Below are 16,509 nucleotides of genomic sequence, written 5' to 3' on the forward strand. Positions count from 1 at the left end.
TAATTTATTCCAATGCTTGTCGGAAACGTTTGCCCTGAAATATTTTCAAAATTATCGTTTTCTCTAGAAAACGAGAAAAACGAAAACAAGAAAAACAAGTATATACGGCCGTAAGTTCGGCCAGGCCGAAGCTTATGTACCCTCCACCATGGATTGCGTAGAAACTTCTACTGAAGCCGATGGCAAGGTATCTTAAAACTTCCTAACACCGTAATATATACCACTTAGTCCATACGTGGTATATATTAAACTAAAAAAGGCCGATTAAATACGTATATAATTAAGTTTAAAGTTTCTATAGAAATAAAATTTGGAAAAAATAAATAAAATTTTGACAAAATTTTCTATAGAAACAAAATGTTGACAAAATTTTCTATAGAAATAAAATTTTGACAAAATTTTCTATAGAAATAAAATGTTGACAAAATTTTCTATAGAAATAACATTTTGACAATGTTTTCTATAAAAATAAAATTTTGGTAGATTATTTTTGGCTCGAGTGGCAACCATGATTATGAACCGATATGGACCAATTTTTGTGTGATTGGGGATCGGCTATATATAATTATAGACCGATATGGACCAATTTTGGCATGGTTATTAACGGCTTTATACTAATACCACGTTGCAAATTTCAACCGGATCGGATGAATTGTGCTCCTCCAAAAGGCTCCGGAGATCAAATCTGGGGATCGGTTTATATGGGGGCTATATATAATTATGAACTGATATGGACCAATTCTTGCGTGTTTGTTAGAGACCACATTCTATTACCATGTTCCAAATTTCAACCGGATCGGATGAATTTTGCTCCTCCAAGAGGCTCCGGAGGAAAAATCTGGGAATCGGTTTATATGGGGGCTATATATAATTATGGCCCGATATTTACCAATTTTGGCATGGTTGTTAGAGACAATATACTAACACCACGTACCAAATTTCAATCGGATCGGATGAGTTTCGTTCCTCTAAGAGGCTCCGGAGTTTAAATCTGGGGATCGGTTTATATGGGGGCTATATATAATTATGGACCGATAAGGACCAAATTTTGCATGATTATTAGAGGCCATATACTAACACCATGTACCAAATTTCATCCGGATCGGATGAAATTTGCTTCTCTTAGAGGCTCCGGAGGTCAAATCTGGGGATCGGTTTATATGGGGGCTATATATAATTATGGACCGATAAGGACCAAATTTTGCATGATTATTAGAGGCCATATACTAACACCATTTACCAAATTTCATCCGGATCGGATGAAATTTGCTTCTCTTAGAGCAATCGCAAGCCAAATTTGGGGGGGCCGTTTATATGGGAGCTATACGTAAAAGTGGACCAATATGGACCAATTTTTGTACGGTTGTTAGAGACCATATACTAACACCATGTACCAAATTTCAACCTGATCGGATGAAATTGTCTTCTTTTAGAGCAATCACAAGCCAAATTTGGGGTCCGTTTATATGGGGGCTATACGTAAAAGTGGACTGATATGGCCCATTTGCAATACCATCCGACCTACATCAATAACAACTACTTGTGCCAAGTTTTAAGTCGATACCTTGTTTCGTTCGGAAGTTAGCGTGATTTCAACAGACGGACGGACGGACGGGCGGACATGCTCAGATCGACTCAGAATTTCACCACGACCCAGAATATATATACTTTATGGGGTCTTAGAGCAATATTTCGATGTGTTACAAACGGAATGACAAAGTTAATATACCCCCATTCTATGGTGGAGGGTATAAAAATTTAATTAAAAACTTCCTGTGTAGTTAAAATAATTAACTTCTTTGTGAGGACATTTTTGGAAGTGTTTTTAAAGCTTAGAACAACTCTCATTTTTTTTGCTGAGGAAAAATGAGAAACTATTTTTAGTTGCTTTATTAAAATTAAATTGTCTACTTATGTTTATGTCTGATTTTTTATGCATTTTTATAAAACAAAACATTAATTGAACCTATAAGTTCAGTCTATTAATTTGTAGCTAGGGGGGCTATAGCCCCCCTAAGGAAATCGTCTAGCTACGCTAATGAGTTAGATAGACTCAGAATTTCAAAATGACCCTGAATTTATTACTTTATGGGGTCTGGGACCAATATTTCAATGTATCACGAACGCAATGACAATGTTAGTATACAACCATAGCATGGGTTGATGGTATACAAATAGAAAAACCCAATAGAATTCGAGTGACTGAGGCTTGTTTTGTTTTTTGGAGATTCGAAGAAATTTTGTAGGAACACGTGCCATTAATAACACTTCATACTGATAACGCAATATTCATCACCCAATGTACGATTAACGCTAATGATAAGTAGAAACGCTTCAAATAAACAGAATTTGAACTAAGTTGGGCTAACCAAAGCAAACAATCCACAACTATTGACTGAAAACGTCATTGAGTTAATACTCACATTTAACATTTTATTTACAATCATAACTTTCGATTTTAAGAAAAAAAAAAAAACAAGTATATACGGCCGTAAGTTCGGCCAGGCCGAATCTTATGTACCCTCCACCATGGATTGCGTAGAGACTTGTACGAAAGACTGTCAGCCACAATCGAATTACTTACCGATGGTAAGGTATCTTAAAACTTATTAACATCGTCTTCTAAATTGTAAGTTAGTCCATATGCGGTATATATTAGACTAAAAAGGTATGTATAGGTAAGTCTACAAATAATTACGAATCGATATTGACTTTTGCACGGTAATTAGAGAGCCAGAATTGAAATATGGGCGTCGCTTATATGGGGGCTATATACAATTATGAACTTGATATGAACCAATTTTTGTGTGATCGATTTATCTGAGGGCTATATATAACTATAGATCGATATGCACCTAGTCAGGCATGGCTTTTAACTGTCATATACTAGCACAATGTACCAAGTTTCAACTGACTCGGATGGAATTTGCTCCTTCAAAAGGCTCCAAAACCAAATCTCGGGATCGGTTTATATGGGGGCTATATATAATTATGGACCGATATGGACCACTTTTGGCATGGTTATTAAATATCATATACTAACACCATGTACCAAATTTCAATCAGATCGGATGAATTTTGCTTCTCCAATAGGCACCGTAGGTCAAATCTGGGGATCGGTTTATATGGGGGCTATATATAATTATGAACCGATATGGACCAATTTTTGCATGGTTGTTAGAGACCATATACTAACACCATGTACCAAATTTCAACCGAATCGGATAAATTTTGCTCTTCCATGAGGCTCCTAGGGATCGGTTTATATGGGGGCTATATATAATTATGGGGGGATGTGGACCAATTTTTGCATGGTTGTTAGAGACCATATACTAACACCATGTACCAAATTTCAGCCGGATGGGATGAAATTTGCTTCTCTTAGAGGCTCCGCAAGCCAAATCGGGGGATCGGTTTATACCCAGCAAAAAATACTTCATCAGTAAGAGTTTAGTTGCGCTTTTTGGTATGCATGAATCGGTGGCAATAACGTACACGAGTAATCAAACTAGTTTATGATCATTTGTTTACGTTATTGCAACCAATTCATGCAGTATAGATGCATGAAAGGTAGTGCTGTTTTCCTTCACGCTAACAATCCTATACTCAGGATTATATATCACTTCTGAGCAATATTTTTATTGAAATGAGCAATTATATCAGCGCAATGTTGAAGCTGCTATAAATCGGGACATCGCCCACAAAAATCAGCGCTGATTCGGTTGTTTTGTAAGCAGTTAGTACTGCCTCTCTCCTTTACAATTCTGCTGAAATAGTGCTCCATTTTTTTGCTGGGTATGGGGGCTATATATAATTATGAATTGATGTGGACCAATTTTTGCATGGTTGTTAGTGGCCACATACTAACATCATGTACTAAATTTCAGCCGGATCGAATGAAATTTGCTTCTCTTAGAGGCTCCGCAAGTCAAATCGGGGGATCGGTTTATATGGGGGCTATATATAATTATGGATCGCTGTGGACTAATTTTGCGTGGTTGTCAGAGACCATATACTTACACCACGTTCCAAATTTCAATCGGATCGGATGAATTTTGCCCCTCCAAGAGGCTCCGAAGGTCAAATCTGGGGATCGGTTTATAAGGGGGCTATATATAATTATGGACCGATGTGTACCAATTTTTGCATGGTTATTAGAGACCATATACTAACACCATGTACCAAATTTAAGCTGGATCGGATGAAATTTGCTTCTCTTAGAGGATCCGCAAACCAAATCTAGGGATCAGTTTATATGGGGGCTATATATAATTACGAATCGCTGTGGACTAATTTTGCGTGGTTGTTAGAGACCATATACTAATACCATATACCAAATTTCAACCAGATCGGATGAAGTTTGCTCCTCCAAGAGGCTCCTGTTTATATGGGGGCTATACGTAAAAGTTGTCCGATATGGCCCATTTTCAATACCAGCTGACCTCCATCTATAGCAACTACTTGTGCCAAGTTTCAAGGCGATAGGTTTTTGGTTCGGAAGTTAGCGTTATTTCAGCAGACGGGCGGACAGACATTCTTAGATCTACTCAGAATTTCACCACGACCCAGAATATATATACTTTATGGGGTTTTAGAGCAATATTTCCATGTGTTACAAACGGAATGACCATCCTATGGTGGAGGGTAATAAATATCGTAAAAACGTTTATAAGGCTGAAAATACTACATCCACAATTGAATTTCCAATTGTAAGGCATATATAGTATAGATTTATATGCTCTTGAAGTCACATATGAGGGTATATTTTTATATAGGGGATATATAATTATGGACCGATATGGACCAATTATTGCAAGGTTGTTAGAGAGCTAGGTTAGGATGGGTATAGTGGCAGCCCGATATTTGCAGGCTCACGTAGACTATTCAGTCAATTGTGATACCACAGTGGTGAACTTCTCTCTTAACACTGAGTGCTGCCCGATTCTACGTTTAGCTCAATGACAAGGTACCTATTTTTTATAGCAGAGTCCGAACGGCGTCCCACAATGCCGTTTGAAACACTCAGAAATATCTCGGACAATCCACCGTTGAAAACGGTGGATTACATACATAGAGTCGGGTTGAACCCACGACTCTATGTATGTAAGGCCACTTAGAGAATATTTGAAATACTCAGAAATGTCTCGGACAATCCACTGTTGAAAACTTTTTTTGGTGTTTGGTCGGGTTGAACCCACGACTCTGGCTTCTTCTTATAAGTGCATATCGGGCGTAAGATATGTATGGGTCTGGATCTAAATCTGAGTCGATTTCCACTAATTTTTGCACACTTGAATGTACTACTAATTAGACTCCTCGTGCAAAATTTCGAGCAAAAATCATGTTGATATCTTCATCCGTTCAAAAGTTCAGAATTATTTCCAAACAAAAACGATTTGGAACCACTGTGCGTTGGTGTGTGGCGATCCTATTACCCATTATAAATATCAATAAATTTTACTTTTCTTATTATCAGCCCAAAAATTCTTTTCTTCTTTGCAGAATTCAAACAAAAGAGGGTAGCATAGAAATTAATGGAAAACGACGCGATATTCGGAAATTTCGCAATATATCGCGATATATTCTACAAGATGATGAAATGTTTCCCTGTTTTACAATAATGGAAACTATGGTGTTTGCTTGCAAATGTAAATTGGACATTGGGGCTGCTACCCGAGAACAACAGAAGAAATTAATTTTTGAAATTCTAGACATGCTTAGTCTTCGTCAACATGCGCACACTTTGATAGGCAAATTATCGGGAGGCCAGCGTCGCAGAGTTCGAATCGCTTTGGAATTGATAAATAATCCTGCTGTTTTACTATTAGATGAACCCTTAACGTAAGTTTATGCCATGATGTTACGAAATCCCTTTTGATTTGTTATCCATTCCAGGGGTTTAGATGAATTCTCGGCCAAACAATGTTTACAACTTTTGAAACATCTCGCAGATGGTGGACGTACTGTGGTGTGTTCCCTGCACAATCCATCAGCTAGATTATGTCAAATGTTGGATAAGATTTATGTCATGTCTTGTGGACAATGTATCTATCAAGGCCCAGTTATGAATATAGTTCCCTATTTGAAAGAATTCAATTTGAATTGTCCTTGTACCTATAACCCCATTGATTTCAGTAAGTTTTAGTGAAGTCTTTCCGATGAATATAAACATATATTTTTTTCTTCAATTTTTCTTTCTTCATAGTAATTGACGTTTCTACCAAGTCATATGGTGATTTTCAAAATGACATGGTCCAAGAAATAAGAAATGGCAAAGTAAACGAATGGTATCCTTACCCATTTATAAGTAACGTTGGGGATGACTTTTTCCCAAAAAGGTCTCGATTTAAAAACTCTGATGTTCTGGATTCATCCCAACCCTTAAGCACAAATCACAGGGATGTAAAATTCTCTTGGTTCAGAGAATACAGATTGCTATTGCTTCGATATACCAAACTTTTGTGGCGTGATAAGGTAAAAAATTTATGTTACAGTATCAAGTAGGCAAAATCTAAATCTAAAAGTGAACTGCCTCTTAAGCCGTAAGTTCGGCCGGGCCGAATCTTATATACCCAACATCATGAATCAGGTATAATAGTTTCCTTTGAGAATCTCTCATTTTAGCGAGTTCCATGAAAATATATAAAGGGTGATACGGTCAAAATTTGGTCAAGGGAAAACGCGTGTAAATCGGTGAATTCGTTTATTTAAAAAACCAAATTAAATTTCTTTTTCAAGTTCAATTAGTATAAAATTCAGGAAAAATATTCAGTTAGGCTTTCGCTTTTCCAAATCCGAATTGCCGGGCCTCACGCTTGACACCTGCCATCAGATTTTGTACAGCCACCTTGTCCACGTTCTTCGCCGCAGAAAGCCAGTTTGCCTTGAACTGCTGCATAGCAGTTGTTTTGGTCTTCTTTAGGTTCCTCTTGGCAATAGCCCAGTATTTCTCAATTGGGCGGAGCGTGTTGGGAGGGTTCTTGTTCTTGGGAACCACCTGCACGTTGTTGGCGGCGTACCACTCCATGGCCATTTTACCGTAATGACAAGATGCCAAATCCGGCCAAAACAGTACGGAACAACCGTGTTTCTTCAGGAAAGGCAGCAGACGTTTATTCAAACACTCTTTCACGTAAATTGGTTGACAGTCCCGGAAGCTATGAAAATGCTGCTTTTCAAGCCACAGGTACAGATGGCTTGCCATATCTGCTTGAAAATATCTGCTACCTTTCTCCTTCCTTTTGCCGTATAAAACTCCTGTCCCGGAAGCTGCTTGTAGTCGGCTTTGACGTAGGTTTCGTCGATCTGAGCATGTCGGTCCGTCCGTCTGTTGAAATCACGCTTCCGAACGAAACAAGCTATCGACTTGAAACTTGGCACAAGTAGTTGTTATTGATGTAGGTCGGATGGTATTGCAAATGGGCCATATCGGTCCACTTTTACATATAGCTCCCATATAAACGGACCCCCAAATTTGGTTTGCAATTGCTCTAAGAGAAGCAAATTTCATCCGATCCGGCTGAAATTTGGTACATGGTGTTAGTATATGGTCTCTAACAACCGTGCGAAAATTGGTCCACATCGGTCCATAATTATATATAGCCCCCATACAAACTCATCCCCCGTTGGCTTGCGGAGCCTCTAAGAGAAGCAAATTTCATCCGATCCGGCTGAAATTTGGTACATGGTGTTAGTATATGGTCTCTAACAACCGTGCGAAAATTGGTCCACATCGGCCCATAATTATATATAGCCCCCATATAAACCGATCCCCAGATTTGACCTCCGGAGCCTCTTAGAGGAACAAAAGTCATCCGATCCGATTGGAATTTGGTATGTGGTGTTAGTATATTGTCTCTAACAACCATGCCGAAATTGGTAAATATCGGTCCATAATTATATATAGCCCCCATATAAATCGATTCCAGATTTTTCCTCCGGAGCCTCTTGGAGGAGCAAAATTCGTCCGATCCGGTTAAAATTTGGAACATGGTGTTATAATGTGGTCTCTAACAAACACGCAAGAATTGGTCCATATCGGTTCATAATTATATATAGCCCCCATATAAACCGATCACCAGATTTGATCTCCGGAGCCTTTTGGAGGAGCAAAATTCATCCGATCCGGTTGAAATTTGCAACGTGGTATTAGTATAAAGCCGCTAATAACCATGCCAAAATTGGTCCATATCGGTCTATAGTTATAAATAGCCGATCCCCAATCACACAAAAATTGGTCCATATCGGTTCATAATCATGGTTGCCACTCGAGCCAAAAATAATCTACCAAAATTGTATTTTTATAGAAAACATTGTCAAAATGTTATTTCTATAGAACATTTTGTCAACATTTTATTTCTATAGAAAATTTTGTCAAAATTTTATTTCTATAGAAAATTTTGTCAACATTTTATTTCTATAGAAAATTTTGTCAAAATTTTATTTATTTTTTCCAAATTTTATTTCTATAGAAATTTTTTTCCAAATTTTACTTCTATAGAAAAAGTTGTCAAAATTTTATTTTGTCAAAATTTTATTTCTATAGAAACTTTAAACTTAATTATATACGTATTTAATCGACCTTTTTTAGTTTAATATATACCACGTATGGACCATGTGGTATATATTACGGTGTTAGGAAGTTTTAAGATACCTTGACATCGGCAAGTGTTACCGCAACCCAAGTAATTCGATTGTGGATGACAGTCTTCAGTAGAAGTTTCTACGCAATCCATGGTGGAGGGTACATAAGCTTCGGCCTGGCCGAACTTACGGCCGTATATACTTGTTTTTTAATTGGATGAATTAATTTTTTAATTGATACTATCATTTCTGTGATTGAAGACATCTCAATTAAAAAATTAATTGGATCAATTAATTTCGTGATTGAATCAGAGAAAATTTTTTTGTGTGCATACTGTAGATACTTTAAATTTCAGGCAAAAATAAAAATTTAGTAACAAACAATTTGTATACCCTCCACCATACGATGGGGATATATTAACTTTGTCATTCCGTTTCTAACACATCGAAATATTGCTCTAAGACCCCATAAAGTATATGCATATTTTGAGCCGTGGTAAAATTCTCAGTCGATCTAGCCGCATCCGTCCGTCTGTTGAAATCACGCTAACTTCCGAACGAAATAAACTATCGACTTGAAACTTGACACAAGTAGTTGTTATTGATGTAGGTCGGATGGTATAGCGGACCACGTATAGCCCCCATATAAACCGACCCCCAGATTTAGCTTGCGGAGCCTCTTACACCCTCAAAAAAAAAAATCGCTTCTGTAACACATACCCCAAACACATTTTGCTTCAAGCATATATATTTTCAGGATTGGTCAAAAAAAAAAAAAATATATATATATATATATATTGTTTGTATTGTTCAAACATATCATGTTTCACCTTAGGGCATACACTGGTAGAAAAAAAATGTAATGAAATTTTCTTTGTGTGGATATATTTTTAAGGCGCCAATTGGTTACTTCCATTATTTTACTTGCAGCCTACTTTCTAGGTCTCTCATTCTAAACACATATGTGTTTATAGGCTATTTTTAAATTAATATATGTTTGCATCTAAGCATATTATATTTACAAACATTTTATGTCCCCAGCATAATATGTTCTAACATATTGACATATATGTCCCAAAAATGTTATGCTAGTTTATGAACATAATATGCTTGCACTTAAAAATATTATGTTAAAAATTTCATCCGATCTCGTTGAAATTTGGTACGTAGTGTTAGTATATTGTTTCTAACAACCATGCAAGAATTGGTCCATATCGGTCCGAAATTATATATAAACCGATCCCCAGATTTTACCTCCGGAGCCTCTTGGAGGAGCAAAATTCATCCAATCTGGTTAAACTTTGGTACGTGGTGTAAGTATATGATCTCTGACAACCATCCATATTAGTCCACAATTATATGTAGCCTCCTTATAAACCGATCTGCAGATTTGACTTCCGAAGCCCTTAGAGGACCAAAAATTCATTCTATTCGGTAGAAAATTGGTACATTGCGCTAGTATATGGCCGCTAGCAACCATGCCAAACTTGGTCCATATCGATCTATAGTTATATATAGCCCTCAGATAAACCGATCCCCAATGACACAAAAATTGGCCTATATCGGTTCATATTTCAATTCTGGCTCTCTAATTACCGCTAAAAAGTTCATATCGGTTCGTAGTTATTTGTAAACTTCTCTATATATACCGGTCAAGAACTGAATTATATACGCATTTAATCTGTCTATTTGTTTGTCTAATATATACCACGTATGGACTAACTTACAATTTAGAAGACGATGTTAACCCTCTAATGCCCAATCCCGCCTTTAGACGGGCTTCGTTAAATCAGAAAGCTTTTAGTAAAACACACCTTAAGACAACAAAAATGGATAAAATAAAAAGAAAACTCAGTTAAAACTGTTCAAGAGGCTTTGCAGCATATACTGAATTTTACCGTATAAAATTGTCTTGTTTAGTTTTTTTTTTTGCTTTTGTGTCGTTAACATTGAATATTTAATCAGCTTGCAAAAAAAGATGGTTAGAGGGTTAAGAAGTTTTAAGATAAATTGCCATCGGTAAGTATTACCACTACCCAATTAATTCGATTGTGGATGACAGTTTCTGTACAATCCATGGTAGAGGGTACAAAAGATTCGGCCTGGCCGAACTTACGGCCGTATATACTTGTTTTATGATAAGTTTTAAATTTTCGAAGAGATACAAAAACAGTATTAAACAACGTTTGCGACACCCGTTTTCTAAACGTTTTATTATACCCTCTACCATAGTATGGGGGTATATTAACTTTGTCATTCCGTTTGTAACACATCGAAATATTGCTCTAAGACCCCATAAAGTATATTCTGGGTCGTGGTGAAATTCTGAGTGGATCTGAGCATGTCCGTCCGTCCGTCTGTTGAAATCACGCTAACTTCCGAACGAAACAAGCTATCGACTTGAAACTTGGCACAAGTAGTTGTTATTGATGTAGGTCGGATGGTATTGCAAATGGGCCATATCGTCCACTTTTACGTATAGCCCCCATATAAACGGCCCCCCAAATTTGGCTTGCAGACTCTCTAAGAGAAGAAAATTATATCCGATCCGGCTGAAATTTGGTACATGGTGTTAGTATATGGTCTCTAACAACCATGCAAAAATTGGTCCACATCGGTCCATAATTATATATAGCCCCCATATAAACCGATCCCCCGATTTGGCTTGCGGAGCCTCTAAGAGAAGCAAATTTCATCCGATCCGGCTGAAATTTGGTACATGGTGTTGGAATATGGTTTCTAATAACCATGCAAAAATTGGTCCACATCGGTCAATAATTATATATAGCCCCCATATAAACCGATCACCAGATTTGACCTCCGGAGCCTCTTGGAAGACCAAAATTCATCTGATTCAGTTGATATTTGGTACGCGGTGTTAATATAGGCCCTCAAACACCCATGCAAAAATTGGTCGAAATCGGTCCATAATTATATATAACTCCCATATAAACCGATCCCCAGATTTGACCTCCGGAGCCCCTTGGAAGAGCAAAATTCATCCGATTCGGTTGAAATTTGGTACGTGATGTTAGTATATGGTATCCAACAACCATGCAGGAATTAGTTAATATCAGTCCATAATTATATATAACCCCCATATAAACCGATCCCCAGATTTCACCTCCGGTGCCTTTTGGAGAAGCAAAATTCATCCGATCTGGTTGAAATTTGGTACGTGGTGGTAGTATATAATATTTAACAACCATGCCAAAAGTGGTGCATATCAGTCCATAATCATATATAGCCCCATATAAACCGATCCCGAGATTTGGTTTTGGAGACTCTTGGTACATTGTGCTAGTATATGGCCGTTAACAACCATGCCTAACTAGGTCCATATCGGTCTATAGTTATATATAGCTCTCAGATAAATCGATCCGCAATCGCACAAAAATTGGTCCATATAAAGTTCATAATTGTATATAGCCCCCATATAAGCGACCCCCATATTTCAATTCTGGCTCCCTACGTACCGTGCAAAAGTCCATATCGATTCGTAATTATTTGTAAGACTTACCTACAGATACCTTTTCTGTCTAATATATACCACGTATGGACTAACTCACAATTTAGAAAACGATTTAAGATACCCCAACTCAAGTAATTCGATTCTGGATGACAGTCTTTCGTAGAAGTTTCTAAGCTATCCATGGTGGAGGGTACATAAAATTCGGCCTGGCCGATCTTGCGGCCATGTATACTTGTTTTTTTGTTTACTCTAACTATGAAACCTTAACCCTATCTATAATAAAACTAGAAGATATAGAAATAAAATTAAGTTTTATTCAATATGTCCTTCATATTTTCAGGCAAACGTTAATCTCATGGTCAGCGCGCCCATTTTATGTACCATTGCTATTGGAGTGGTTTACTCGAATGTTTTTCGAAATGCCCAATACAGCCTGTATGCTTTTCTACTGCCGATGTTATTCTCCTCTGAAGTTATATTTATGGGGATGGCTCCAATGCTAACCAATAGTAAGTGCAAATATGATTTTATGATACAAAGAAAAAAAAAAACGAAAAAAATTCGTTCCTCCCAAATGAAAATTTAAATAAACGAATATAGCTAACCATTACCTATACCTATAAATAAATTTGTTTGGAAAAATGTATTGAACTTTTGCGATAAGCGTTGACGATTTTGACCGTATGTGAGAATAGTAGATTAAATACAAAAAATCCTTTTTTATACACTCGACCACAGGGCGGGGCTATTATATGATTTTGATTATGTCATTTGTAACACATCGAAATATTGGTCTATGGTCGCATAAAGTATATATAAATTCTGAGTCGACACAAACAAAAAATATTTCTTGTCTTCAATGACAGTAATGATGGTATCAATTAAAAAAGTAATAAAAAGTAAATTAAAAAATTATTTGATCCAATTAAATTGATTATTAATCTTTCCAATTAAAGTCTTAATTGAGTTTTACAAAATATTCAATTACAAATTTAATTGAATCAACAAATTTTTTAATTGAAACAAAAATCAATCACAAAAATTAATAGTATCAATTAATTTTTTAATTGGATCAATTAATTTTTAATTGACCATCAATTAATTTTTTAATTGATACAATCATTTCTGTGATTGAAGACATTTCAATTAAAAAATTAATTGGATCAATTAATTTCGTGATTGAATCAGAAAAACATTTTTTGTGTGTGGTACAGGGTATAATAAGTTTGTGCATTTGTATGTAACGCCGAGAAGTAGTAGTCATAGACCCATCTTTTAGTATACCAATCGGCTTAGAATTAAATTCTGAGTTGATTTAGCGATGTCCGTCTGTCTGTCTGTCTGTCTGTTTATGTATTTTTGTGTGCAAAGTCCAGCTCGCAGTTTAAGTTCGATCGTCCTCAAACTTGGCATAGGGTCTTTTTTCGGCTCAAACACGATCCCTATTGATTTCGGTTCAGATTTAGATATAGCTGTTATATATATTTATAACCGATCTTGTCATAAATGACGTATTTATCAACCGATCTTCTTCCAATTTCGTATAATCGAATAAATTGTGATTCTCGTAAATTTTGCAAAATATCAGTCAAATCGGTTCAGATTCATATATAGCTCTCATATATAGCATACGCCCGATTTGCACTCCTATGTCCTCAGAGGCCAATCTTTTGTTCCGATTTACGTAAATATTTGTACAGGGAGTAGAATTAACATTATAAATATCCATACCGAATTTGGTTGAAATCGGTTCAGATTTAGATATAGCTCTACAAACGGAATGACAAAGTTAATATACCCCCCTCCTATGGTGGAGGGTATAAAAAAACCACCGGTTGCAGGAGGCCTACCTTCTTGTAAGTCGATAGTCCGGCTCGTTTTTTGGCTCGATGCACGGTTGTAGACGTTACACCCAGCTCATTTGCGGCATCTCGGAGAGAGAGGTTAGGGTTTCGCTTGAAACTACCGGCAACTCTCTTTGTCGTCTCAGCGGCTTCCGGTTTTAGATTTCCCCCTGATCCAGACTTCCTGGCTGTCGACAAACGTTCCCCAAACATTTGTAACGGTTGATTTGGCAACTTTTAGCGATTTTGCCAGCTTTGCGTGCGAGTAGCTCGGATTTTCGCGATGCGCGAGCAAAATTTTAATACGCTGCTCTTCTTGCTTGGACGGCATTTTTACAACTGAAGAGTGAATTCCAAAATCAAAATAGGAGCAACATTCTACACACACACACCTTCAGGTTTTTTAAATGCAAAATTGAAAGAAATACGTCAAGTTTATATTGACCAAATTTTATCACCCTTTATTTGAGGTCAAACGTTTTCGACAAGCGTTAGAATCCATTAAAAATTATAAAAAATTATACAAAATATTTATTTGACAACATATCAAAACATTGAATACGGATCACTCCTAAAGAAGTTATACAAATTCAGTGCAACGGCTATTGAAATGGAGGACTTCCGTTCTATGACAAGCCCATGTTAAATTCATCGCTTTTGCGTCAATTTTGCACCACTTCCGGATCCAAAAAGAACATTTTCATTACTTTTTTGGCGACGCTTTTTTTCCTATGTTATTAAACTTGGATTTACTTTATTGATCTTTAGACTTATCAGTGATCTTTTGACAAGTTGTGGCATTTCAAAAATATCGTCTTCCACAATAGTGGTCGAAGTCAATTAGATTATATGAATAATGCCTTTTCAAATTTGTTTTTTTTTTCAGTCCCTCGTGATCTCAAATTGATAAAAACAGAATACTTTAATCGTTGGTATCGGCTAAGTTCCTATTACATGGCTATGCTAACTGCCCAGTTACCTTTCCTGTCCTTCATGTCCATAACATGCTCCATACTGATATATGTCATAACGGGTCAACCCATGGAGCTATATCGATTTACTTTATTCACAGGAATGGTATTTCTAACATCTATAGCCTCTTCCAGCTATGGATTAGTTGTGGGATCAAGTTTTAGTCTCTTGGTAAGTTCAAATGATCGAGTGAATTCGATGAAGAGAGTACAACAATGTTAAAATTTTCTTCTATTTTTTTTAGAACGCTCTGTTTGTAGGACCCATGATTGTGGCTGCAATGGTTCTTTTTACGAATCTATCATTCGGTGGAGAAGATTTATCCGTGTATCATAAGATGGCTATGCACAGTACATTTATGCGATATTCATTGGAGGGTCTGCTGTTTGTTTTATTGAAAATGGATAGAGGTGATTTCCCCGTTCCCGAGAATCCACCAATGTATCTGATTACCAAACCAAAATACATTCTAAAATTATTTGGTAGTACGGATATAAGCTATATGCGATCTGTCGCAGTTCTTATCGTAACAGCTGTATTCTTTTACATTTTGTCATTTTTGATTTTAAAATATCGTCTCAATGTGACATTAAAGTCTAAGAAAATGAATGAATTAAAAAATTAATAAACAAATATGTTATATCGCTGGTCTGGCCTGATTCGAAATTCGATTGGTGATAGTTGTGTCACAGCATGGACTTCATGCAGTCTAACACTTGTATAGGATTCGAAGGATTTTGGGTCATTTAAAATCAAAAAACAGAATACTTTAATCGTTTGTATAGGCTAAGGTCCTATTAAAGGGTGATACGGTCAAAATTTGGTCAATATAAACTTGACGTATTTCTTTCAATTTTGCAATTAAAAACCAGTAAGGAAAGTCTAAAGTCGGGCGGGGCCGACTATATTATACCCTGCACCACTTTGTAGATCTAAATTTTCGATATCATATCACATCCGTCAAATGTGTTGGGGGCTATATATAAAGGTTTGTCCCAAATACATACATTTACATATCACTCGATCTGGAAGAATTTGATAGACTTCTACAAAATCTATAGACTCAAAATTTAAGTCGGCTAATGCACTAGGGTGGAACACAATGTTAGTAAAAAAAAATATGGGAAACGTTTAAATCTGAAGCAATTTTAAGGAAACTTCGAAAAAGTTTATTTTTGATTTATCGCTCGATATATATGTATTAGAAGTTTAGGAAAATTATAGTCATTTTTACAACTTTTCGACTAAGCAGTGGCGATTTTACAAGGAAAATGTTGGTATTTTGACCATTTTTGTCGAAATCAGAAGAACATATATATGGGAGCTATATCTAAATCTGAACCGATTTCAACTAAATTTGGCACGCATAGCCACAATGCTAATTCTACTCCCTGTGCAAAATTTCAACTAAATCGGAGTTAAAAATTGGCCTCTGTGGTCATATGAGTGTAAATCGGGCGAAAGCTTTATATGGGAGATATATCCAAATCTGAACCGATTTGAAGCAAATTTTGCACGCATAGTTACAACGCTAATTCTACTCCCTATGCAAAATTTCAACTAAATCGGAGCAAAAAATTGGCCTCTGTGGGCAAATGAGTGTAAATCGGGCGAAAGCTATATATGGGAGCTATATCT

At 36.5% G+C, this 16,509-nt stretch overlaps 1 protein-coding gene across 1 annotated transcript in view; it reads left to right on the forward strand.

The window, feature by feature from the left end:
- Positions 1-15,537, forward strand: part of LOC142241150 (ATP-binding cassette sub-family G member 4-like) — a 32,589-nt gene extending 17,052 nt beyond the window's left edge. Inside the window, exons 3-8 of the mRNA XM_075312903.1 lie at positions 5,503-5,841; positions 5,896-6,134; positions 6,206-6,474; positions 12,396-12,564; positions 14,786-15,042; positions 15,116-15,537. Of these exons, the coding sequence (XP_075169018.1) occupies positions 5,503-5,841; positions 5,896-6,134; positions 6,206-6,474; positions 12,396-12,564; positions 14,786-15,042; positions 15,116-15,496 (1,654 nt within the window). The 3' untranslated portion in view covers positions 15,497-15,537. The remainder of the gene's footprint in view (positions 1-5,502; positions 5,842-5,895; positions 6,135-6,205; positions 6,475-12,395; positions 12,565-14,785; positions 15,043-15,115) is intronic.
- Positions 15,538-16,509: the final 972 nt, after the last annotated feature.

This window comes from Haematobia irritans, chromosome 5, assembly GCF_050003625.1.
Source record: "Haematobia irritans isolate KBUSLIRL chromosome 5, ASM5000362v1, whole genome shotgun sequence".
Lineage (NCBI taxonomy): Eukaryota > Metazoa > Arthropoda > Insecta > Diptera > Muscidae > Haematobia > Haematobia irritans.